Source organism: Panthera onca, chromosome D1 (genome assembly GCF_046562875.1).
Source record: "Panthera onca isolate mPanOnc1 chromosome D1, mPanOnc1 haplotype 2, whole genome shotgun sequence".
Taxonomy (NCBI): domain Eukaryota; kingdom Metazoa; phylum Chordata; class Mammalia; order Carnivora; family Felidae; genus Panthera; species Panthera onca.
Window position 1 is genome coordinate 105104608 of NC_138348.1, and position 26754 is coordinate 105131361.

Consider the following 26754-nt stretch of genomic DNA (forward strand, 5'->3'; position numbering starts at 1 on the left):
CTCCGCCCCACCCCTGAGTTGTTCAAAGAGAACTGTACTCATAGTCTGTAATCTGATTTTTAAAGAAGGCCCCCAAACTGTATTCTTTAGCACTCACAGAACTTGTAACTACCTATGCAGGTAGGTAATTTGATACCTGTCAGCTTAGTGAAAGATTTAAGAATGTGTCCCCATTTTATATTTCACTTCTGTCTCTATTCAATCCAAAGAGTTACAGAGGTGAAGTCCTGTTTCAATAAACAGAACACAAATTGCATCACAAATGCTGGGATATAAAAACCGTTTGAAATCCAGCCACCGGTTGGTCTACCAAGCACTAACTAATAATAAGATTTTATTTAATAAATCAAATGAGTTTGGTTATCCCCCGGAGCGTGGCCAGAGGTATAAGAAGACAAGTTTAAGAAGCCACAGGGCTGCAGGGAGCGAAGGGAGAGCAACATCACAGAAATACTAACTCTCATGGCCACGTATTCAGCAGGCTCTAACTGAGGCACACAGTGAGTCAGAAATCCTGGACGTGGCTTAGCATGCAACTTGCTTATCAATGAAAGAGTTAAGAAGCCTAGTGGATGCTGTGAGCCCCATTGTATTCTATTAATGGAACTGAATTCTCATTGTGATCATGTGGCTGTGAATGAAACCACTCTGTTTGCAGGGAATATTGGGATGCTGACTTTCTGCCTGTCGAATCTCTTCTTTTTCTGTCCACCCTGCCATCGGATTTCTCCCAGACTGAAAAATGCAAACCAAACTGAAAGCCAAACTGATGGATATCTATGTTCATATCATGCAAATTATCCTGGGAGAGACCCACTTGGGCATAATCCCAAAGTTAGCACACACAAAAAAATTCCATTAATTAAACCAGCCCTTAATGGAGTGGCAGACAAGGGATCTCAAATGCAAACATTTAAAAAATAACAAAGCAAATGGGGAAAAATCAACAACTCTCCTTGGGAATGTTTAGGCAGGAAGCATTCCTCCAGCCCTCCTCAGCTCCTGGGGCATACATTATGCAAACTGTTTCACTGGGCACCAATCTCCTTTTTTCTTTAGGAACCCTTTGTACCCCATGGCTGGCTACTGGGAGCACGCCCTCCACCGCCTGCCGGCTGCCAGAGCCACTCACATAATGTGGCCTTTGTTTACGTATCCATAAATATTTGACAATTCAGAAGCGGTGCAGTTCCCAGCACAAACAGAAAGGAATATTCCTAGGCAATTTCAGGGTCACCAGCACACTACAAGGGCTCCCCAACACAGGGACAGACGCACAAAGAAAGAGGATCGGGGGTCATTCAGGGTAGGAACTAAGTCAAGTGGGTCAGTGGGCCTCTGGGAGAGAACTGCCGAGCTGGCAAGAAGGTATAGAAAAGACTGAAGGGCTTTGTTGCTCGAGGAAAACCTCTGTTACCTGATCATTATGGCTCGGCACCCACTTGCACATGCTTTAGGAGGGAGTTAAATCCCTTAGCTAGACTCAAAGGGAGACCTGTGGTATTACTGGCTTACACTCTTCCTGCTGGAGAATTCCTAGGGAAAAATTTCTGACTGTTCACAGTGCCATTCTTGGGTGAAGCCGGCAACTGCAGGTCTGTAGCTGCGGACAGGGGAGAAACCCACCTGCCGGCAGAAAGCCAGAAAAAGGGTTTGGTAGGGGTCCATCATGGCCCCCATGCCTGCAGAAATCCCAACAGCCGTGCATCCGTACAGCCCATTTAGGAGTCCTCATACCCGAGGAATGTTCCGCTCTGTGAGTACTTCTCCCTCTGTCTGAACTCCCCATTCAACCCTGACCTCATGCAAAATGGAGTCACTGTATTTTCAGTGGACACTGGTGACTTAAATAATCAACTGTTACACCAAGGATAAACCATGCGGGAAAGAGCTACCTGTAATCCTGATATCATTTTCTTTGCTTCCTCCATTTCTTTTTCTAAATGTTCTTGTTGTTCCAGCAGCTGTTCTTCCCATGAGGTCTCCAGACAGGTCCCGGGGCTGCCTGGTCGCCAGTCTCGGGAAAACGGAGAGTCTGTCTCCTCTACAAAATGAGAGGGGGGCGTATAGTTCATGTTGGAGCAAACAGTTGCCGGCAGAAAGCGTTCAGTCTCTCTGCGCTCACAGGTCTGGGTCACTGGCCTTCTGAACCTGTCCTCACTGCACAGACTGGACTCTCCGCTAGGTGGGGTTGTGAGACATGAAGAGCCCACTGTTCCCTCAGACTCCAGGCTGGGCCGGCTGGAGGCATCACTTACTCTGCTGGGGAAACTGGTCCCCTTCAGAACCTTTAAGAAGTCACAAGACGCCCTCCTTGGGAGTCTTGGTATGGGACACAGAGACCCTACTCTTAATTCTCTACAACTGACATCCCGAAGCTGGATTCTGCCAGGTACAAAGACAGGAGCTTTGGAAAACCAAATTCCTGTTGGCTGTTGTGGAGCTTCAGGGGGGAGACTTCAATTTAATATTCCTTGGACCCTTCCCTCATACCTGAGCGCCTTTCACAAACAACACTGTGTGAGTCACACAGGAAACAAACCCGTGAAAACACACTTGCGTAAACTGTTCAATCTTGCTCCCTGGTTTTGTTTTATTTTCCTATGTTTATGGTCTCTTTTCGCTGGTTTCCGTTTCATCCCATCTAATTGTGTGCACACCATTAAAAATGCATTATGGAATACCGAAGGGTATAAACTCTGAGTAAATGTCTTCATTTGTCGGTGTGAATGTAATTAGGTAATTCCTCTGGGTTGCTGTGAAGATTGAATGAGGTAACTTGTGTGCAGGACTCCGTGGTGCCTGACCCAGAGCAGTCACTCGGTAAATGCTCTCCCTCCCCAAGGTCCCAGGAGTTTCCGAGTCAAAAACATGACTGACTCTTTGGTGCTAATGCCAGGGATAGTGGGAGGGATTTAACTCGTTTTCTTCTAAGGGCTTCAGTTTTATTACAACCCTTAGAGATGAATAAAACTCTATTGAAATCACATGCTTTGCTGCCTCCTTCCTTCCCTCTATGTTTATGTAAGAAAAAGGAGAGCAACTGAGACATAAGGAGAAGTCTAAACAAAGGGATCCCTTTGTGGTCCTTTCTATAGTCCAAAAGCCGGATGCAGACCTGTTTTTTAGCCTCCCACAGATACCTCCGCCCATATTATATACTCCTGGTTCAAACTTAAGTCAAAGGGTTACTGGAATTATTTCCATAACACAGGAATAATAAAAACTGTTTACTTGAATGAGGCTTCAGACTGCCCCACAGTTGTTTCCTAATTCATAGGCAGCCAGCAGAGGAAAGGCCTATCTCTCCTGCTGTAAGATTTTGGACAGCTGTGACATCAGAAGTGACATTCTGCAAGAGGATAACCACATTCACTGGCTCAAAGACATCAGAGCCCTTTAGAGCTAACCTAGCATGCATGGACTTTGAGGGGGGAGAAGGCCAGGAAGTTTATAGGTAGATAGGATCCCCCAAGCCTTCAAGGCAAGGGCTGTGGCTTGAGCCAACCCAGGCACGCTGACAGACAGTACCTGTTCTGTTCTCTATCCCTTCAGAGGGAATAATCACAAAATCTGCCTTCTCCTCCGACTGGGTTATAATGGACTCGCTCTTTGCGCTGTGGATAGGACTGGGTGAAGTCAGGCTGTGATTGAAGGAAAACGAAGACAAATGATTACTGTGAACAGCGGTTTGGAAGCCAACTTTCATAATTTATCCCAGAGATATGTTCTTACTCATCTTCCTCCTAGTGCCTAACACAGTCCCCAGCCCACAGTATGAATGGACATTTGTTGAATGAGTGCAGGATGAACTTACTGAAGGAATGAAATGAATGTTGAATGAATGAATGACCCAGTCCTAGGAAGTCTTTGCCATTTTGTTACTTACCATCACCTCCGTCCCTGGGCCCAGGTTCAAAGACTGAAGTTAACGTGTGTCTTAGTAGTTTTGGGAGCTGGAAGGAAAAATCTACTTCCAATCCATTGGTGTCCCACAGACACAAGCATCACCAGCAGAGTGACATGGTAGATCAGCCCTAGGCTGATCCCGAAGGAGGGGGCAATGCTGAGGGTGATTCAGGGGGAGAAAAGGCCAGAGTGTGGACAGTGCGGGGCTGGGCAAAGGGGCAGTGATACATCAACAAGGATGGGACATGATAAGGAAAACGGGAAAAGACTTGCTCAGCAAAGGGAAGGGTTTACTTGATTGCACCATCAAAGAGTTACGTAGATCCCTGCTACACCATTTGTGAACTGTCATCGGAATCCTCTCAGCAACTCCTAAATTATGATACAACTAGCAGCCTTGGGAGGGACTGCTGGGAAGGTCAGGGAACATGAATTTTAAAGCCACACAGAATAACAGCAAATCTACAAGACAAGATAGGAATGGGAGGCTGATGTTTCCATCTGATAGGGGAAAGGAATCTGAAGAGCCTCTTCTCTTTGCACCGCACCTTGAGAACATCAACTCTGAGACAATCTCAGGGGCTGTGGGGTCTCCAGGCCCAGCCCCCTCTCAGGAATTCTTTCCAAATCCATCACCCAGACAACAGTGAAAGTGTCTAGGACTCGCTGACCCACTTAATGTGCCCCTGAAGTCTCCCAGGCTAATCCTCACAGCCATGATCAGGAGTTAACATTTTGTCTTCCTAGAAACCAGTAAAAGCAAGAGCTGAGCACAAGCGGATGTAGTCAGAGATTTCAAAACCTCGAAAGCAGCCTGAGGACTGGTGTCTCGTCCTCCTCGTTGATCCCGAGTTTGAGGGCTTTGGTGGGAATGACCTCAGCCAGTAATACAGTCTCATCCTTATTAGAACCGCAGAAAAAATGTAAAGTTTTTTCCTTCTTCAAATTAAAGAACGTCGCTGAACCCTACCTACGGATCCATAGTCTAAGCAGACAAGAGAAGTAGAGAGTGGCAAGAAGTGGTATTTAGTAAAGGTAATTGCTTTTATAGAACTCTCTTAGCCATCTTTCACCATTTAGGTAATGTGACTTCCAGGCCAACATGAATTAGCTGCTGGAAAAGCATTAGCGTACTTTGCTTTTATATAATACTTTTGAGAGTACTATGTCATTTAACAGGAGAACAGATTTTTGACCATTCAGGCCGCGGCATTCGCCTCCCTGCAGAAATGGGGATCGACGCTCAGAAAGACGCCTGCATCAGCTGCCCTCCTTTGAGAAACGATAAAAACACTTCCTTAGCTGACAAGGTGTTATGGTTGACGCGATCCGCTGTCTGCATTTGGCTGGACCACAGTGGGTATGTGTGAGACGCGGCGGGGGGTGGGGGGGGGAGCGGGGGTGGGGGGAGAGTGGGAAGAGGGGTGTGAAGCAAGGATGCTGGAAAACTGCTGGCCTCAAAGCAGAGACGCATGCTCAGCTCCACCTTCTCCCTCTTAAGTGAGCGGTCCCCCTTATAAGGGCAGGAGGAGGAGGATGTCTGCATACCCAGCCCCACTGGGGGAGTGGCAGTGCGGCCAAAAGAAAAACAACATTTCTCTTTCTTGAATTTGAGGCTGCCAGTGTGTGAGGCCACAGAGAGGGGAGACCAGGAAACTAGGTGGTCAGGTCAAAAAAATAAAGGACCGGGGAAGCAAAATCCTGGGGCACATGTGGGAGCAGCAAGATTGCTGCTAGAGATGGGCCACATCGAGATGAGGCTTCCAATCTTCTGCTTCAGGTCACAGGAAGAGTATTGTAATGCTAGGCTCTTCCCGATTAGCTCAAAACCCCTATTTTGTAAACAAGCAATCCCCTACCTGCCATCATAATCCCCGCAAATCAGGGAACTGATTACAAATCAGGTGTGACTGATAACATTTCTTAATTCCCACAGGCCTAACATCTCTCCAATCTTAACATCAGACAAACAACCCCCCAGCGAGGTCCAAATTAGAGTAAAATCAATTTTTTGAAAACGGGTAAAGGGAAAGAGTCCTGTTTACTCCTCAAGTGCCCTCCCACGGCCAAGACAGGATAAGGTAAAGGGCCACTCCTCTGGCCCCTATGCCGGCTCCAGTTTCCTACACCCACTCACTGTATTTTGTAGTGACAATCCCAGACCAGCAGCCCGTCCTTCCCAGTACAGCGCCCCCACCCATCCCGGTCGGTCTCAGGCCGACAGCATCCTCCAGTCCTGGCCCTGCGCCCGCCCGCTCCCCCCCAGCTCCAAAGCCAAAGTGGCCTCTGCTCACCATTTGACTTGCGTCCCTCCCATGGTCCCCCTCCTGGCTCCGGCTTCAGCGAGCCTGCTTCCCCGGGTGAAGCGCGAGGCTGGGAGTCCCGGCGCTCCCGAATTCGGGCATGTCTCCCCGCGCTGGGGCCCGAGGAACCACTCCACCGGCAGGCCGGCTACCAGAGCTGCCGGCCGCGACCGCGGGAGAGAGTCGGCAGCGCAGGGAGGCGGGCGTCCCGGCCCCGGGGACGGGGATGCTGCCGGGTCTCAGGCGCGCTGTCCCGGCCGCTCAAACGCTGCAGCAGCCCGGCCTGGGCGGAAGCCACCTCCCCTCGCAGGCTGCGGGTCCCTGCCAGCGGCATCGCGGCGGCCGCGCGACTCCGGGCGTGCCCCCGGGCGCGGGCATCTCACCCCATAGCCGGCGCGGGGCAGCGCCGCCCGCGGCTCCGGCTGCGCGGTCGGGTCCCAGCGGCGAGCTTGCTGGCGCCCCGGGCTCCGCACCGCCTCCCGCCCCTCCCCGCTCCGCCCCCGCTTCCAGGCTGGCTGCGCGACGGGCGGCGCGGGGCTCGGACCGGGCAGGGGCGGGGCGGGCTGGGGGGTGGGGGGGCGCGAGCGCGAGCCCGGCGCGGGGCAAGGGCGGGGCCCCGGGCGCCCCGGGGCTGGAAACGCCTTTTCCTCGCGACCCCTCCCTTCGCGGTCACGGAGGTCTGGGGCCGGTGTCACCGGCTCCTCGTGGGAGGGGGCGCCCAGCGGGGTGTAGAGTCGGGGTCGCCCCCGGAAACCCGCCGAACGCCCATCTCCCACCTTCCCAAAGGCGTTTCGCGTGTTCTTTTTTCCCAGCCCGAGGTCGTTTTGCGTGGACACAGTAAGAGGCCGGCCGGCCCGCCCGAGGTCTACGGAGCAACAGGCGGTCAGGGCTCCGCCAGGGAATCTGGAGAAGCAGGGGGCCACCTTCCCCATCTTCCGAGCCACTCCCCGTTCAGAGTTACATCGCGGGGTCTCCGGCCTTCAGGGGTCACTAAGCCATGAGATGGCCTCACCCTGAGGAAGGGGGTGGGCGGGCAGAATGTTCCAAAGCCTGCTGGGTCCGGGAGCTCATGGAAGAAAACGCAAGGTGCTGACCCAGCCTCCCAAAGAGGTGAATGAGCGGTCAGCTTACAAAAAAATTTAAAACCCAGGAAGGAGTGAAAGGGAAATGCGAACTATTTGACTCCCTCCCAGAAAACTGTCACTGTCTACCCACTACAGCCCGATTTCCAGTGGGTCCCTAGTTCCAGCTGTGTCACAGCCCCAGCCCCAGTCTGAGTTCTGCCAGAAAGGAAGGAAGCAGGTGTTCTCTGGAAGAAATGCAGACTTCTCTCTCTCCCTCTCTCCCCCCTGGTGCTCTCTTGCTCTCTCTCTCTCTCTCTCTCTCTCTCTCTCTCACTGGCAGGCACAACAAAGTGAAAGGCCTGTAGCCATGCAGGAAGCTATAGATCTCATTATACAATGAAACGTCCTTTGATTCTGTACCAAGTGATAGTCTAAGGAGCAAGCCAAGGAAGAAATGGCTCAGATTCTCCCTACTAGCACATGCCTTGCTTAATGGGTACAGGGTTTCCTTTTGGGGTGATGAAAATGTCTTTGAACTGGATAGAGGTGATGGCTGCACAAGATGATGAAGGTACTAAATGCCACTGAATTGTACACTTTCAAATGATTAATGGCTAATTTTATGTTATGTAAATTTTATAAATAAAAAGGCAATCTATTAAAGGTGAAAATGAAAGTTGAGCAAGATTATCAGTTTAGTGAAGTGCTGGGAAGAATTCCTTGTGACTGCAATAAATTAAGAAATGGTCTATCAATCTAAGACAGAATTTTATGTGGAAAAGAAATAGGAAGAAGACAAATGCACATAAGATACATGTAAGACAAGGAACACTTAGGTGTAATGAGAACAGGCTAAGCTGGGTTGGGGTAGGAAAGATAAGGTCCTAAGAGCATAAATTAAGTATGATTCAGCTATGAAATGAAGTTAGTAAATAAGCTAACACGTTCTGGGGATGTATTTATGGAGCATGATTTACATGAGCTAAGAAAGTAGTCTTTTTCTGCCACTGCACTTGGCATCGATCAGGCTTTTATTAGAGCACTGTGTCCTGTTTTGGTCTCTGCACTTGGCTCTAAGAGATACAGATGGCCTTTCTGCTAGAGTCACAAACATCTTAGCCCACTCAAATTCACACTAATCTGCTGCAATTCCTAGCCCTATAAATGAAAGTTTGGGACATTCTCATGCTCTCAGACAACTCTGCTCAGTTTTTTCTCTTGTTGTAAGTGTTAGACAGCCTTCTCAGGCCATGCTTAGAGTTAAGCTCAGGTGCAAAGGCCATTCTGTGGAACTGGCTGTCATAAACGGGGGCAGCTGATACGCAAGTATCAGAACCAGGGGCTGGGCCCTCACAGGCCCCCATGTGGACATACCTAAGCAGTGACACTGAGGCTCTGCACAAAAACTTCCTTGTGTGGGAAATTTACCAACACCCCACCCTCCCTGCCTGCCTGCCAGCACAAAACCGCAAAGCAGTGCCGAAGACTACCCCCTTTGAAGTCAAACAAACTGAGGGAAAGAGAAAAGGTTTAGGAGCCTTAAAGCCTGTTGTGCTGCTACCTGAGGCTGAGAATCCCTAAGAATTCCACCTTTAACCAGGACGGCAGTGGTGGGAAGTTGGCACCACACTTACCTGTTACAGCTGGACTCAGACGGGGACCTCTGCTGCCCTTCATACTGCTGCACCAGGGCTCGCACGCTCCAGTACGGGTTCTCAATCTCCTCGTCCACGCTGTTGTTCCTAAAGCCGGAGGACGCCAGCAAAGGAGAGGGCATCAGTCTTTCAGTTCGGGTCGACTCAATGAGAACCGGTAGCTGGCCACTCTGAGAGTGCCAGGGGAAGAAGGAGGAGTAAGGCCAAGCCCCGGCCTTAAAGACCCTCGACACCCAGCAGGGAAGACAGACAGATGGATTTCCCTAGGGTCTGCAACACCTCAGGGTCTTGCTCTCTCCCAGCAGACATATAACCCCCAAAATGTTTCCTGCCATGACTTCCTTCAGGACAGGCTGGCTTTAGCATACATTCTAGGGAGACTCCCCCAGATGACTTGAACACTGCTCCCACATATCTCCCGGTGTAGAAAACACGCCGTGCCAAAGGCATATATTTAAAATTCTGGGCATCAGAGCAAAAAATTACAAATGTGATTCCTTTACTTTCTGCTAACTGCAAAATAAACATCTCTTTTAAAAGGGCTTTTCTCAGGGTGCCTGGGTCACTCAGGAGTTTCAACCTCCAACTTCAGCTGAGGGTATGATCTCACAGTTCATGAGTTCAAGCCCCACGCTGGACTCTGCTGACAGCCCGGAACCTGGAGCTGCTTCAGATTCTGTGTCCCCCTCTCTCTCTGCCTCTACCCAGCTCGTGCTCTGTCTCTCTCTCTCTCTCTCTCTCACTCACTCTCAAAAATAAATAAAAACATATAAAAATTTTTAAAAAATATTAAAGGGCTTTTCTCAGGGTGCCTGGGTGGCTCATTCGATTGAGCATTCGACTCTTGATTTTGGCTCAGATCATGATCCCAGGGTCATAGGATCAAGTCCCATGTTGGGCTCTGCGCTGAGTGTGGAGTTTGCTCAAAATTCTCTCTCTCCCGGGGCGTCTGTGTGGCCCATTTGGTTAAGCGTCCAACTCTTGATTTTGGCTCAGGTCATGATCTTGCGGTTTGTGAGTTTGAGCCCTGTTTCGGGCTCTGTCTTGACAGCGTGGAGGAACCTGCTTGGGATTCTCGCTCTCTCCCTCTCGTTCTCTCTCACAAATAAAAAAACATTTAAAAACATCTCTCTCTCTCTCCCTCTGCCCTTCTCCCCTGCGTGCACATGCATGCACTCTCTCTAAAATAAAACATAAATTAATGAAAGGGCTCTTCTCTCGTGGAGTGTCCTCTCTGACCTACACTCCTTGCTCTCTTCTGCAGCGTGGGGCTGTTTGGGTGATCCTTCTGTCTACTGCACAGTATCATTTAAAGGAGGAAATTCAGAGAGGAACAAGTTCCCACCCCCAGATTTCTACCCTTACCTCTGCCTGTATCGAAAGACATCCCGTCCCGACCGTGACATGTCATGACACACATCGGCCAGAGCAGCAGCTGCCCCCTGGGCCACAGCAGTGGCACAGTGTGGTTGGTGACTCTGCAGAGGGGTTCTGCAGTCCCGTCCTTGGCTCACTGTCCTGTTGGAGCCAGGTTTGAAATGAGCTGCCAAGGCAAGGACCAGCCTCATGATAGACTTCAGGTTTCCTTCCACAATATCTGAGGGACAGAACACACCCAGAGGTCCTAAGACAGAGGCAGAGGGTTCACTCATTGAACACATATTTGCTAGTGATACAGGTAAGCGAGGCAGTCAAGGTCTTTGTTCTCACAAAGCCATGTTCAACAGGAAGACAGAACGTTTAAAAGCATTTACAGGGGTGCCTGGATAGCTCAGCTGGTTGAGCATCCGACTTCAGCTCAGGTCATGATCCCACAGTTCGTGGGTTTGAGCCCCGAATTGGGCTCTCTGCTGTCAGCACAGAGCCCACTTCAGATCCTCTGTCTCCCGCTCTCTTTGCTCTTCCCCTGCTTTCACTCGTGTGTGCTCTCTCTCTCAAAGAAATAAACATTAAAAATAAAACAGAAGCATTTACAACAAAGTATGGTAATGTGTTACGGTAGAAGTACAGGATTCTCTGGGAGCTCAAAGTAGAGGCATCTTGTCTAGTCTAGAGGGCTCAGGGAGAGAGTATAGGGGAAATAAGTTTTAAAGTGAGACTTGATTGGTTCATCAGATGAAGGAGGAGAAGAGTGTTCCAAGAGGATGGAGCAGGCGTGAAGCTCTAGAGGTGAGAGAGAGCATGACCTACGAGAGCTGTGCCATCTGATATGGGAGCCACTAGCCACATGTGGCTACTGAGCGTTTAAAAGATATAGTCTGGGGGCACCTGGGTGGCTTAGTTGGTTAAGCGTCCGACTTGGGCTCAGGTCATGATCTCATGGGTGGTGGGTTTGAGCCCTGCATCGGGCTCTGTGCTGACACCTCAGAGTCTGGAGCTTGCTTTGGATTCTATGTATCCCTCTCTCTCTGCCCCTCACCCGCTCACACACTCTCTCTCTCTCTCTCTCTCTCTCTCTCTCTCTCTCTCAAAAATAAACATTAAAAAAAATTTTAAAGATATAGTCTGAATTGAATGTGCTATAAGGGTGGTACTTAGCACAAAAAAAGTCAGATTGAAACACATCTCATTAGCTTAGTAAAAAAAAAGAAGAATGCAAAATATCTCATTAATAGCTTTTATACTGAATACATGTTGCACTGATAATACTTTGGATATTTGGGGTTAAAATATATTATTAAAATTATCTTCTATTTCCTTTTTTAAAAAAATATGGCTCTCAGAAACTTCCGTATGTGACTTGCATTATATTTCTATGCATGCAACTGTGGCAGATGAAGTGGAAAAAGTACAGCACAGCTAGGGCCCAAAGTGCAAGGGGAGAGGGTGAGGGGGTGAGGCCACAAGGGGAGAAATTAGAGGTCAGAAAGGGCAGGGCAAGCCCCAGGAAGGACTTTGGGTTCTCCCATAAGGACCTGCACACACAGAGCAGTGGTAGGGGCATATGTCTTCGCAGAAAGATCATCCTGGCTACAGTGTGGAGAGCGGATGGATGGGAGGCAGTGAGACTAATTAGGAAACTGCTGCCCTTCTCCAGGTAAAAGACAATGATGTCCTCAACGGCAGTGTTCCCTCAAAATAGCTAACTTTAATGGGCCAGATCCCTAAGCCCACCCCTCATGGGGACCAGAGCACGGACATTACGACACCCTAAATTTTGCCCTAGAAAAAAAGAAGAATGCACACAAAAAAAACCAATGTGATAGGTCTGGTGAAAGTTCACGTAAGGGAATGGGTAAAACTCTCATGTTTTTAGTTTCACAGCATTGTAAATATGCAAGGCTTGGAAAAAGATTGATTGATACCTTCTACAGGGTGCTCTCAATGGTAAGAATCGGCCCCACCTGAATGACCCCAACACCTAGAACGCCAATAATCCAACACAGAAGGAAGGCTCCCTCTGGCCCCCTTTCTCATCAGAGCCCTGGGCCATCAGACCCAGAAACTGAAGCTGAAACAGAACCAGATCTACAATCAGTTCTAGAGAAACAGCGGGAGGGCCAGGGAGCCTGTGCTCTCTCAAGACACCCTAAACAATTGCTTCCTTGCGACCTGGGCTCAAAGTGAATTGAGCAGTGTCCTCTTCTGGTCGTGTGGCTACAAGAGAAGGTATGTGCAGAGGTCCCAGAGCCCCTTTCCTCTTGCCCAAAATATTCTGTGTTATCAAAAAAAAAAAAAAAAAAAAAAAAAAGCCATAAATATTTTTCTTCTGGAAAACTGGATGGAAAAAAATAAAGCTAATATGATTTGAAATAATTCTTGGGCATGAAACCCAAGTAACTTGGAAAACATCATCTATCTTCAATTTGATAACTTAAATGAGATATTCTAGAGTTTATTTTTTTAAATGTTTTTATTACTTATTTTTGAGAGAGAGGGAGAGAGAGAGAGAGAGAGAGAGAGAGAGACAAAGCACAAGCAGGGGAGGGGCAGAGAGAGGCAGACACAGAACCTGAAGCAGGCTCCAGGCTCGAGTTGTCAGTACAGAGCCCAACATGGGGCTCGAACCCACAAACCATGAGATCGCGACCCGAGCTGAAGTCGGACACTCAACCGACTGAGCCACCCAGGTGCCCCTTAAATGAGACATTCTAAAGTTAATACTCCGGTCTTGTCATTTCTACTCGATTAATTTTTGTACACACACTCAAGCAAACCTTTATTCAATTAAAATGAATAGAGAATGTCTATCTCCACCCAGGTTTTCAAAAGCACTCAGATTTTGAGAATCGCCCCATCCCAAGAGGGTAACTCTCTTTATGGAAAAATGATATGAGGCCACAGACTTAATCCTATTCCAGTCTACTCAGAACACTCGGCTACACGACGGATGGTCCTTCTGAGGCTCATAATCACTGGGTAAAGCTGACCCAGACGTGATGAGGCACTGACCTTTAGCCGAAGTCTGGTGCATACGAATCTTTTTGGAGGCCACGAACTGTAGCACTTTCTCCACATTGTTCTTCATCTCCTGTTGGTTACTGGGACTCAACTGTACCCCATTCAGCTTTTCTCCTGCTGTTCAAAGAGAGAAAATATGTGAAGTTATAGGGAGGAACCATACCAAAGTTTCATAATAGCCAGACACTGAGAAAAGGAATATTTGATGTAAATGCTAAGATTATATACAAATGTGCAAGTGTGTTAGGCCTTGGTGTTTGTAATTTGGATGGAGGAATAGGAGAGCAAAGTCCTTTCGGTGGGTCTTCAAATTTTCAAAGCTGTATCCAGGGGCCTGTGAAGTTACTGTGTGTCCCCTTATTCACTCAACAAATATTCATTGAGCATCTTGCTGTGTGCCAGGTACCGTTCTGGGCAACAGTGAAACAACAATAAACGAGATGGACACAGCCCCTTCCATCACAGAGTTTATATCTCTAGGGAAACAGATGATCAAGTTAACCAGTTTGTGTTTAATAGAATTTCAGGTAGTGATACGTGCTACGAGGAAAAACAAAAAAGTGTGGGATCGTGCTACTATATTTGAGCAGAGACTTGAACAGTAAGAGATGTTAAGATTCAAGGAGGAAGCATTCTGGACTGAGGAATCACAAGTCCAAACCCCAGGGTGGGAATGGGCTCAGCTTCTCTGAAGAGCAGCTCTAAGCCCAGCATGGCTGGAGTGGAGAGAGAGAGGAGTCAAGTCCTAGGAGAAGTTGGACAGGTAAACAAAGCCAGATCATTTAAGGCTCTGTGGACCAAAGTAAAGAACGTGAATTTTATTCTAAGAGTAATGGGCAGCCAATGGAGAGTTTGAGGCCAGGAAGTTACGTGATCTGTGCTTTCAAAAGTTGACCCTACAGGCGCCTGGATGGCTCAGTTGGTTAAGCGTCTGACTCTTGGTTTCGACTCAGGTCATGAACAGATGGAACCTTGCGTTAGGCTCTGTGCTGACAGTGCAGTGCGGAGCCCACTTGGGATTCTCTCTCTCCCTCTCTTTCTGCTCCCTCCCCATGCATGCATGCACATGTTCTCTCTCTCAAAAAATAAATAAACTTAAAAAAAAAAAGTTGGCTCTATATGGGCTTAATTTATGTGAAGCAGAAACAGGGAGATTAGTTAGAAAATGAAACTTGTCAAGGCAAGGGATAATGGTTTGGGCTTGAGTGGGAAAGGCTGACAGGTGAAAAGCCAGGTATCAGGTAAAATTTTAATATGAAGCAGACAGCACATGTGAAGGACTGGGTACAAAACAGGCAGAAAAGAGAATAATCAAGGACAACTTCCAAGAGTTCTACTTTAACAGACGCCGTGTGTGATTTCAGCGAAGAAATCTGGAGGATAGAGGGGTTGGTGGAGAGAAGAGTATCAAAAGCTCTGCTTAGGGCATGTGGAGGTAGAGTCGCATTTTAGACAGCCAGGCTGGGATGCTGAGCAGGAAGCTGATATTCATGTCTCGAACTCAAGGAAAAGTTTAGAGCTTAAGATGCAGATGTGGGAGGAGATCACTTGAGGACAGAGAAAACACAAGGGATAAGGACTGAATGCGGAGAGTCTCAACATTTAGAGGTCAGGAAGGAGGAAAAAAGCCAGCAGAGCAAGCTGGAGGAGCCAGTAAGGAAGGAGAGTCCTGGACGCCAAGAAAGGAGAGTGTTTGAAGGAGGGAGGGAGTGACCGACCGTGTCAAGTTCTGCTAAGTCGAACAAAATGGGGACTGAGGCCGAGCCACTGGGCTGGATAAGGCAAACGTTGTGACCTTGACGAGAGCAGTGTAAGTGAAGAGGTGGGATCAAAAGCCCAGTGAGGGTTTGTTAAAGAAAGAACAGGGAACAAGGCAGTGAATTCAGCGAGTTTTTCCATAGAGCAAAATCACAATAAAATGCAGCACTTAAGAATCTGGGTTTCGGGAAACCAAAGAATACATATTCATATTGCTTGTATATGCATAGAATATCTCTGAAAAGAAATGTAAGAAACTGCTAACACTACTTGCTTCCAGAAAGAACACGTAGTTGGTGCAGGTGGAAAAAAGGCTTTTACACCCTTTTGTAGCTTCTGCATTTTCTGTCTGATTATATTTTCAAGTATAATCTATTCCAGCAAGTGAAAAATAATGTTAAAAATGAGCTTTGGAATTAAAGCAGGTCTAGCTTTTGCCACGTACAGTTATGTGGCCTTGTACAATTGCCCAGCCCTTCTCAACCTCGTGAGAGATGGCATAAAATGGCAGTACCTGCATCACACCTGTAGCATAAACCATCCAAAGTAGCACGCTTAGCGCAATGCTTCATCTATTCTAAGTGCTCAGGGAATTCATTTATTTATGTTTATAAGTCTTCTCTTTTAAGCTTGCTTCCTGAAAACAGGGATGATGGTAGGTGCTTCTCAAGGCTGGACGATCAAAGGAAATGAAATGAAATGAGATTAAAAAGTGTCCGACAGATGGCAGCTATTACTATTACCACCGTTATTTTCATTGGAAACGAATGCCCTGATGAATCCGTGAGCTGGCCTGGTGAGGCAGTCACGGAGAGGCTGCCTGTAGCAAACCTGGCTCCTTCTGCACCACTTGTAAGGATGAAGCAAGTGACTCTCTCAAGGATTCTAAGCAAGGCCAGCTGATGAATATAACAGTAATGTCTGAGTACCTATTCCGTGCCAGGCACTTGGTAGGAGGTGTGGGAACAGAAAGAAAAGTTACACTGTACCTGCTCTTAAATAAGAGCTCGGTCTATACGGGAGAGAGAGGTAAACAGTCAGCGCTCAGTGCGTGGGAACACATAGTAATAACAGAGCTGTGGACAAATGCTGTAGAAAGAAGGGGATGGTACCATCCAATAAGGGCGACTGGCAACAGTTCCAGGGCTCTTCATGGAAACCCTTCTGTGAGGCATGATGGTAGTTTCACAGAAGGGGTCCTTTTGCTGGGAACCCTCCTTCTTCTTTCCTGACTCCTACTTCCTTTTCCAGCCTCAGTTTAGACATCGGTGCTTCTGGTAAGCCACCGCTGAGCCCCTAGAACTGGGTCGGCGCCTCCATCCACCCAGGTGCTCCTATCTGTCCTTACTCTATCAGAGTCCTAAGTACATTAATGGAATGAGTTCACTTTCCAGTCTTTCCAACTAGATTGGGAGACTCCTGAGAGCATAGACTGTGCTTACAATCACATTCCCAAAGCCTAACAGAGTGCCTAGCACACTGTTTATTGACTAATAAATAAATGAGTTAATGATGGGCAAGAATGTTAAACCTTCTCTACTTCCATTTCCATGTGTTATAAAGAAGAAGCAAACTGCTCAAAAGGGCACATGGAGGATAAAGAAGGCATGTTCTGGTTTGTGCTGGCATCGGTCCAGGGCCCACTGACCAACGATCTCGATGAGATATGCCAGGATCACCCCATCCCGAAGATCCTGTCGCAGGTCCTGCACGGGCTTCACTGCTGGCCTCTTCTTGAGCTGTGCATTCACCCAGGCCACATACGCCTGGAGCTGTTGCTGGAAAATCAAAGGTGGAAATAAGGGAAAGGAATATGATTCTTCTCCTTTGCCCTGCACCCTCTGAGGCAACATTTGAGACTGGACTACGGTGGGAAATCCACATCCAGAGGGAGGAGGAGGTTTCAAGGAAATAAAGAAGAAAGATGGTGAGACATGGAGCCTGATCTAAAAATCTCTAATTTTATGCTAGTTGCTAGTCTTCAGGGAAAGCTAACCGCTGACTTGGTGGCAGTGTAGACACGGAGAAACAGATGAGTGTTTCAGTGAGTAGGACTCCTGCTTTCCTTGAGTTTTGCTCCCTTGACCATGGATGGGGGCCAGTGGAGAAGCACAGCCAGTTTTTGGGTGTGATCACTGCTGCCAGTAACCCATTGTGCTTCTCAAGAACAATCACTCATTCTCACATGCACAATGGACACTGATACTCATAAGGCTGGTCTTGGGGAATCAGAAATAAACAACAGCAAGCCAGCTCAGAACAACCTCTCCCATCACTATGTTCTTCACAATGAGACTTAATGGAAATCATCTCACTGTCAACCCGAGATTTATTCTCCTGAGCCCATAATCCTGGGATTGCTACAGAGTTTGTGTTAATCCGTGCTTTATGTTGTCAAAGAGGATCTAGTTGCCTAAAATCTGCACAAAGAAGGAAAAAGAAAAGCTTTGGTGAGCAGTACCCTGAAGACTTGGGCAGAGGTTGTGGCGCGGGGGGCGGGCGGGGGGGAGTGCTTTCATTTATTGTCAGACAAAGCTAAACCCAGTATCATCAGAAGCCTGTCAGGCCCAGATAGGGACACACAACTCATCCCAGCCCTCGGATCCCCCTACATAGTCCATTTTGTCCCCTACCAAAGCTTGCATCCAGGTGTTTATTCTAATTTTGCATTTGTTCTGAAGATGGACACTTAAATATCAAAAGAGCACATGAACAATATCCCAGAACAATCAGCAGCTCTGTCTGGTCTCTGTAGAAGCCCAAGACCCTGACCCTAAACATTAGGTTCAAGGGCTAACGGTATTATATTACAAGCTGGTTGAAGAATAGTTGATTTCTACGCCACAAGTACTTCTTCAATAAAATGCTGGAAATTACCCACTGATTGCTTCCTGAGCTTGAATTAAATCTTCGTTATTTTCTCTGGGTCGATTTGTGGCAATAAATGAAGTCCTTTATAAAGACAGTACTAAGGCAATAATCTATCAGCTGCTGACAAACTTAGGAAGTGCCATATCAGCAGGCAGTAGGGGAAGGAATCGAGTGTCTACGTGAACTAAACACTAGTTCTGGAATTTGATATGTGTTTTATCGTATTAATGAAGGTGCCTGGGACAGGACCTGCCACGCAACTGATGCCTGCTTAACAGTCATTATTATTTTCATCGTTATCACCATCTAATTAATCCTCACAAAAACACTGAAGGGTCAGTATCCTCTCCATTCTACGGATCAAGTTCAGAGAAGTGATGGAACATCCCCAAGGCCCCAGCCAGGACACAGCAGATCTGGTACTGGAACGCCTAACTGTGGTCCAAGCATTGACCAAGGGCATCGTGCTACCCCACTCACTTGGTATAATAGGGGTGGCCACACTTTCTGCCTAATGTGGGCCAGACCCTTGCCCAAGGTCTGCTCCTGCCGCACAGCCCAAGCACCGTGGGAGGCAAAGGGTACCTCTGTAGTAAACCACTCTGCTCTGGAGCAAAGGAGTTAGGACCAAAAAAGGCATTAAGGGTAACAGTTGGGATCTGACCCTGGCTTAGGTATAAAACACCTAGGGGTGCCTGGGTGGCTCAGTTGGTTAAGCATCCGACTCGGTTTCAGCTCAGGTCACCATCTCGCGGTTTCATGAGTTTGAACCCCATGTGGGGCTCTGCGCTGACAGTGCAGAGCCTCCTTGGGATTCTCTCTCTCCTTCTCTCTGCCCCTTCCCTACTCATGCTGTCTCTGTCTTCCTCAAAATAAATAAATAAATAAATAAATAAATAAATAAAACTTAAAAAAAAAACCCATATATGTGTATACACATGTGTGTATACACACACATATATATGTATATGTATATATATATGTATACATATATATGTATATATATCTATCTAATGTATATCTATATATATATCTAATGTATACACACACATATATAAAATAATAAAATTCCTAACCAGTCTCCCTGTATCTACTATCATCCTCAACCCACCCTCCACACATTCCTGCTTCAGATCCTTCACTGGCCTCTCCTGTCAAGATAAAATCCAACCATCTTGGCTGCATTTAGTCTGTCATGGGCTGGCCGCTGCCTCTGCTCCGCTTACTCACTACCCTCCCATTTGCCTGCTGCGTTTCGGTTGGTCCAAACCATGTGCAGTGCCCCAAACGCACCACACTTTCCAGCCACTCTCCCTCCCTGAGCCTGCAGTCTCCTCTTAAGGCTGAGCCCAAGCATCACCTTTTCCAAGAAGCCTTCCCTGACCCTCCCACAGCCCAGCTCTGATCTCCCCGAGGACGTCCAGTGTCACACACTGTGCTGAGATCATAAGCCCAAACTGAGCCCACACTTTTGTGGTTGTCGGGGGGGGGGGGGGGTTCCTGAAAGAGGAAATGAGGCAAAGGGAACAGTGAGCTCAAAGGAGCTCAGGTCTGAAGTATGCTCTATGCAGGGAGTCACAACAACTCAGAAGTACGGGACTTTAGGGTAGCAGGTGCACAACAAATATTTGTTTGAGTCAGTGAATCACTTGTCACATTTCATCAGGCCGAGACTTAAAATGATTGCAAAAGCTAATAATGCAGGGGCAGACAAGAACAAATGGTTTATGTTAGACCAAGATCATTTCTACTTGAGTAACCACAGCCTTCTTTTGGCTACTGAATAGAAGTTGTGTCTGATGCAAAACTGATGAGAGGTTCTAACAGTACTTTTCATGCACATTAATCTCACCTCTGGTTTCCAACAAGAGGATTCTACAGCATAAATGATAATAATAGTCACCACTGTTCTGAACACCTACTCTGTGTCAAGGGTTATGCTAGATCACTCATTCATTCATTCATTTTTAAGTAAACTCTGTGCCCAATATGGGACTCAAACCCATGACCCCAAGATCAAGAGTCGCATGCTCCACCAACTGGGCCGGCCGGGTGCCCCTCTGCTAGGTCCTTTAAACACATTTTCCCTAATGCTAATCTGCCAGGAAGATTTTACTGTATCTATTTTGCTAATTGGAAACTGAGACTCAAAATAGGTAAACTCATTTGTTCCAGGTCACCAGACAGTAAAGCATGAATATGAAACTCTAATTCCCAAGCCAATGCTCTTTCCACTCAACCACACTATCACCTAAATAAATGCATCTCTGAAGTTTCAGTGAACCTTTCTCAAACTCTCAGAATGGAAGTCCCCTTAGTCTACACCACTTTCTCCCCCACATCCAATGTTTGGGTCTCTTGTGTAATAATCTACACTAAGTAGCTATCTACTATTCCAAGGGTGGCCCCCAGGCCAGCAGCATCAGCATTACCTGGGAGCCTGGCAGAAATGCAGACTCTCAGACTCCACCCCACCCCTACTCAATCAGAACCCACACTTTAAACAGATCTCCCAGTGATTCATATGCACATTAAAGTTTGAGAAGCACTGATCCAGCCTACTGTTCCCACCCCTTGCTGTGCTTCAAGATCACAAAGAAAGCTTTTAAAAAAACAAAGACATGTAGACATTACCCCCATCAAATTCTCTCCATAGGGTAGAACTCAGAAAGCTTTATTTTCCCAAGTTCCCCCATATGATTCTTGTAGAGCTAACCTGAGTTTTCTCCTAGCTAAACATTACAATTCCCTTAACCAAGGGGTTCTGTACATGCTGATTACCCATCAGAGTCACTGGAGAAGCTTTTTAAAAATACTAATATCTGCCCAGCAATTGTCCTACTAGGTATTTACCCAAAGGATACAAAAATACTGATTCAAAGGAGCACATGCACCCCGATGTATACAGCAGCATTATCTACAATAGCCAAATTATGGAAAGAGCCCAAATGCCCACTGATAGATGAATGGATGAAGAAGATGTGGTATATAAAGTGTGCCTGGGTGGCTCAGTCAGTTGAGCATCTGACTTCGGCTCAGGTCATGATCTTGCCATCTGTGAGTTCAAGCCCGCATCGGGCTCTGTGCTGACAGCTCAGAGCCTGGAGCCTGCTTTGGATTCTGTCTCCCTCTCCCTCTGCACCTCCCCTGCTCGCACTCTGTCTCTGTCTCTGTCTCTGTCTCTCTCTCTCTCAAAAATAAAATAGGCATTAAAAAAATTTTTTTAAAAAGATGTGGTATACATATACAATGGAATATTATGTGGCCATCAAAAAGAATGAAATCTTGCCATTTGCTATGACGTGGATGGACCTAGAGTGTATTAGGCTAAGCAAAATAAGTCAGATAAAAACAAATATCATATGATTTCCCCTATATGTGGAATTTAAGAAACAAAACAGATGAACATGGCGGTGGGGAAGACAGGGAAGCAAACCATAAGAGGCTCTTTTATTTTTTAATTTGAGAGGTGGGGGGGAGTGCACACGAGCAGGAAAGAAGGGCAAAGGGAGAGAGAGAATCTTAAGCAGTCTCCACACTCAGCACAGAGCCCTACTCAGGGCTCAATCCCACAACCCTGGATCATGACCTAAGCCAAAATTAAGAGTCAGACGCTCAGCTGACTGAGCTACTCAGGCACCCTGAGACTCTTAAATATAGAGAACAAACTGAGGGTTGCTGGAGGGGAGATGGGCAGAGGATGGGCTGGGTGGCTGATGGGTATTAAAGAGGGCACCTGTGTTGAGCCCTGAGTGTTATATATAAATGATGAATCACTAAATTCTACTCCTGACATCAACATTACACTATATCTTAACTAATTAGAATTTAAATAAAAACTTAGAAAAAATACTAATGTTGGGGGCCCACTAGAGAGTAGTTAGAATTTCTGAGGGTGGGGCCCAGTTATACCAATATTCCTTAAATTCTTCTATGCACATCCAGAGTTGCAAGCCAAGCTCACACTCCTTACCCAAAATGGTTTCAAGTATTACTGATCTTCTGTCTAAATCTATCTGAAACTGAGACATCTAGAACCTAACACAATACTCCGAGTTTAAAGGAGACATGAAGATTCCTCATTCAAGATATTTTTCTTCTCTTTCCTTCTTCGTTCTTCTCTTTCCTTTCTTCCTTGGCCACCAGAACACATTATTGACCTACACTAGGGGGTTATTCAAAACCCCTATTATTTTTTATTTCATTAGCTGTCCAGTTTGAAATAATTTCAGACTTACATAAAAGTGGCAAAATTGGCACAAAGAGCTCCCCTATACCCATTTACCTAACTGCTTCCCCAAATGTTCACTTGGTCCACCACAGCAACAGAACAGGACATTAACACTGACACAGTACTATTACATAATCTCCAGACCTTATTCAGATTTCCCCAGTTGACCTACTGTCCTTCTTTGGTCCAAAAGATCTCACACTACATTTAGTTGTCCTGTCCCTTTGGTCTCTTTCAATCTGGCTAAGTCTTTCTCCGTCTTTCATGATCTTGACAATTTTGAAGAATACTTCCCAGTTATTTTGTACACTGTCCCTCAATTTGGGTTTGTCTAAAATTTCTTAGTGATCAAATTCAGGTTATGGGTTTGGAACATACAATACCCTTCTCTGTGCATCATATCAAAAGACACATGATGCTGATACATCGCATTATTGTTGAAATTAATTGTGATTACACAGTTAAGGTAGGTGTCTGCCAAGTTTCTCTACTGTAAAGTCGCCATTTTTCCCTTGTAATTGATAAGTATTTTGTGGGAAGATTTGAGACCATGAAAATATCCTTTTCCCTATCATCGCTTTACTTAACATCCATTTTTCCTTTCTTAAAAATCATTGAGTATTCTTTTCCTGATTGATTACTATGACATCTCCCAAATGATGATTTTCTAATTCCATCATTCCTTCTACACTTACTAGTTGGAATTCCTAATATGAGGAAAAGCTATTTCTTTTCCCCCATTTACTTATTTATATCAGTATGGGATCGTGGGTATTTATTTCACTTTCGTTATATTAATCCATTACTATCATTATTTACTTGTGCTGCTCAAATTGGGACAAATTTTGGCTCCTGTATCCTTTTCATATGCTCCAGTCACTTTTTTAAAAATTGTGGTAAAAAAATACATCACAAAAAATTTGTCATCTTAGTATTTTTAAGTGTACAGCTCAGTAGTGTTAAGTATATTCACACTGTTGTGCAATGAATCTACAGATATCTTCATATTGCAAAATGAAACCCTACGCTCATTAAACAATAAATCCCATTTCCCTTCCTCCCAGTGCCTGGCAACCACTGTTCTACTTTCTGTTTCTATAAATTTGACTATTTTAGACAACTCAGACAAATGGAATCATACAGTACTTGTCTTTTTGTGATTGGCTTACTTCACTCAGTGTAATGTCCCCAAGGTTCATACATGTTGTCCCTTGTGTCAGATTTTCCTTCTTTTTTAAGGGTGAATAATATTCAATTGTATGTTTATACCACATTTTGCCTATTCATTCATCTGTCGATGGACATGTGGGTTGCTTCTACCTCTTGGCTACTGTGAATAATGCTGCTATGAAAATGAGTGTGCAAATACCTCTTCAAGATCCCACTTCTTTTGGATATAGACCCAGAAGTAGGACTGCTGGTTCATATGGCCTGATCATGTTCTTTGAACATTTCCTTACTTCCTGGCGTCATGAGATATTCCACACTCCTCGTCTTAGGCTTTCTCTACCCAGCTCTGGAATCAGTTATTTCTCACAAGAACTCTAGTTCTTTGGTTTTTAGAAACCAAAATTTGGGCATGAGTTGTACTCATTGTTACTGGGGTTACATTCTTGGCCCTCTCAGTAGTAGAGTAGAAAATGCATGTATGTAGGGGCGCCTGGGTGGCTCAGTCAGTTGAGCGTCCGACTTCAGCTCAGTTCATGATCTCACCACTTGTGGGTTCAAGCCCTGTGTCGGGCTCTGTGCTGACAGCTCAGAGCCTGGAGCCTGCTTCAGATTCTGTGTCCCGCTCTCTCTCTCTGCCCCTCCCTCGCTCATGCTCTGTCTCTCTCTGTCTCAAGAACAAATAAAAAATTAAAAAAAAAAACAAAGAAAATGCATGTATGTATACACACATATGCACATACACCTTGAGAGACAGACATATGATGAATTACAGCATAAATTACACTGATCCCTCCTCCAACCAAGCCCACAGAGTTCACTTCTTCCTGTCCCTTTTCTTTATTATAACTCCTTTCTCCCAGTGAGAAACCAGAACTCTCACTCTCCACCATATATTTACTAATATTTGCTTGATCCTAGAAACACATAAGTTAGTGTCAGACTTGCTAACTCATACCTTGTGAAAAATTAATTTACCAACCATAATATAATATTTGTGCATAGTTCTTTTCGAGTTTAGAGTCAAAATGCTGATGCAAAAAGTGACTTAGGTTAGTTCTTTTCTTCTCCAGTCCCTTCAGTGTGGTTATGTTATTCATTTGTAATACAGTGGGATTCGTTTTGTACTATCAGTAGTCCATTTTGGGTTCTCTCCACATTTTGGATGATTAGGTGCATGGATGACTGCATGATTAGCATGATCCTAAAAGTCAGAGCTGTACAAAAACATCTAGTCAGGAAAGTGTCACTGCTACGTCATTCTTTCTACTCCATTCCCTTCTCTCAGTTCTTTCCATCTATTCCCATCCACCTCATAGTAACCAACCACATGAGTTCCAGTTTATCCAGAAAAAGGACACGTGTATACTTGCTTATTTCCCTTTCTTTCTTATGTGAAAACTAGCACAGTACTGATATTCTTTTTGTACTTGGACTTTGCACTTCACTTCGCTTAACATAGTCTGGAAATCACTCTACACTGGTTCAGAGACTTTCTTTATTCATGTTTACAGCGACCATAGCACTCCATTATGTGGACATACCATAATTTATACAACCATTCTCCTGTGTATGGGCACTTAGGTTTTTCCCAATGTTTTGCAATTACCAACAATGCTGCAATGAGTGAACATCGTATAGGCCTGGGTATTTTCACGTGGATGCAGGTCTGCCTTCAGGGTAGATTCCAAGATGTGGGATTGCTGGACCAAGAGGCACGCAGGTATGTAATTTTATCAGATATTGCCAAATTCCCTGCCAAAAGGATCGTATCTCTTTGCATTCCCATGAGGAATGCACGAGCGCACGACTTTCCCACAGCCTTGCCTACAGAATATGTTGTCATACTTTTAATTCTTGCCAATGTGATAAGTGAGAAATTGTACCTCAGTGTTTTAATTTTCATTTCATTCATTATGAGTTTGAATTTTTGGTAGGTTTAATAATCCATTTTATATATCTTACCTTTTATAACTTTTTTCATATCTAAATTATTGGTCTGTTCATGTCTTTTTCTCATTTTTCTATCAAAGTTTCTGGTCCTTTGTCCTGCCATTTTTTTTTTTTTTTTTAACGTTTATTTATTTTTGAGACAGAGAGAGACAGAGCATGAACGGGGGAGGGTCAGAGAGAGAGGGAGACACAGAATCCGAAACAGGCTCCAGGCTCTGAGCAGTCAGCACAGAGCCCGACGCGGGGCTTGAACTCACGGACCACAAGATCACGACCTGAGCCGAAGTCGGACGCTCAACCGACTGAGCCACCCAGGCGCCCCTGTCCTGCCATTTTTAAGAACTCTTTGTTTCTTGGGAATGTTACCCTTTTGCCTCTGACATATGTTGCAGAGACTTCTCAGCTTTTCAGTTGTCTTTTGAGTTGACTCAGGTTGTCTTTTTGGCCATGAAAGAGTTATTTTTATATAATCAAGTTTATTGATCATTTATTGTATTGCTTCTGAATTCTGAGTGATGGTTAGAAAGGCTTTCCCTTCACTGAGGTGAAAGAAGACTCCACCTGTTTTTTTCCAGTTCTTGTCTGGTTTTATTTTTTACATTCAGATCCCTAATCCATTTGGAGTCTATTCTTATATATGATGTGAGAAATAAATCCAATTCATCCTTTACAAAAAGCACCATTTATTAAAAAGTCCCTCTTTACCCCAATGGTCTGAGATGCTACCTTTATCATATACCGAATTTCCAGAAGTCCTTGGGTCTGTTTATGGACTTTGCATCCTACATAACTCGTATATTTGTTGATTCATGCATGTTTTAATTATAGAGGTTTTACAGTACCTTTTAATGCTCAGTAAAGCTAGTCCCCCCACCCCCTGAAAATTTCCGTTTTTTAGTATTTTCTTGAATATTCTTGCATATTTATTTCTCCATATGAATTTTGTTATCTTTACCTAACTTCCTAAAAAAGTCTGTTGGAATTTTTATTGGCAGTATATTACATTTATAAATTAATTTAGGAAGACCTGTCATATTTAGAATGTTAAATCATAGTCCTCAAGAATGGTGATGTTGTTCCTTTGGTTCAAATGTGTCTTCCAGTAGCATTGAAAAAATTTTTTATTGTTTATTTATTCTTGGAGAGAGAGAGAGAGACAGAGCGCAAGCAGGAGGGAGACACAGAATCCGGAGCAGGCTCCAGGCTCTGAGCTGTCAGCACAGAACCCGATGTGGGGCTGGAACCCACGAACCATGAGATCATGACCTGAGCCAACGCCGGACACTTAACCGACTAAGCCACCCAGGTGCCTCTTCCAGGAGTGTTTTAAAGTTTTCCTCCTCCTACAGGTTTTACACAGTTCTTATTAGGTTCATTTCTACGTACTTAGTCTTCCTTGTTGCAATTGCAAATGAGCTTTCCTGTATCATTATGGTCTCTAA

The 26754-nt window shown here is 45.6% G+C and overlaps 2 protein-coding genes across 12 annotated transcripts in view; one reads left to right on the top strand and one right to left on the bottom strand.

Moving 5' to 3' along the window:
- DIXDC1 (DIX domain containing 1) overlaps positions 1 to 26754 on the bottom strand; it is a 73624-nt gene that overhangs the window by 23798 nt on the left and 23072 nt on the right. For 9 of the 11 annotated variants that reach the window (XR_013550020.2, XM_060604684.3, XM_060604689.3 and 6 more), the window contains 6 exons: positions 16739 to 16868; positions 13324 to 13449; positions 10297 to 10528; positions 8911 to 9018; positions 3532 to 3644; positions 1896 to 2044 (listed from right to left, as the gene is read on the bottom strand). Coding sequence is in view for 10 of the 11 variants with exons in the window: in XM_060604684.3 (XP_060460667.1) it covers positions 1896 to 2044; positions 3532 to 3644; positions 8911 to 9018; positions 10297 to 10528; positions 13324 to 13449; positions 16739 to 16868 (858 nt within the window). In the remaining variant the exon portion in view is untranslated. Of the gene's footprint in view, positions 1 to 1895; positions 2045 to 3531; positions 3645 to 6203; positions 6653 to 8910; positions 9019 to 10296; positions 10529 to 13323; positions 13450 to 16738; positions 16869 to 26754 lie in introns of those variants that run through there. The other 2 variants (XM_081790378.1, XM_060604692.3) reach the window with 2 other exon arrangements.
- On the top strand, positions 6313 to 16745 carry LOC132660863 (uncharacterized). Its single transcript, XM_078433914.2, has 5 exons — positions 6313 to 6355; positions 6456 to 7322; positions 12188 to 12540; positions 15720 to 15984; positions 16654 to 16745. The coding sequence occupies exons 1-2, from the start codon at positions 6313 to 6315 to the stop codon at positions 7211 to 7213; spliced, it is 801 nt and encodes a 266-aa protein (XP_078290040.2). The 3' UTR covers positions 7214 to 7322; positions 12188 to 12540; positions 15720 to 15984; positions 16654 to 16745.

Bases quoted from the DNA above. Each gene is read 5' to 3' on its own strand.
- LOC132660863 (XM_078433914.2), top strand. From the start codon at position 6,313: ATGTCTCCCCGCGCTGGGGCCCGAGGAACCACTCCACCGGCAG. The intron at 6,356-6,455 runs GCCGGCTACCAG...GCCGGGTCTCAG, and splicing joins AGGAACCACTCCACCGGCAG to GCGCGCTGTCCCGGCCGCTC.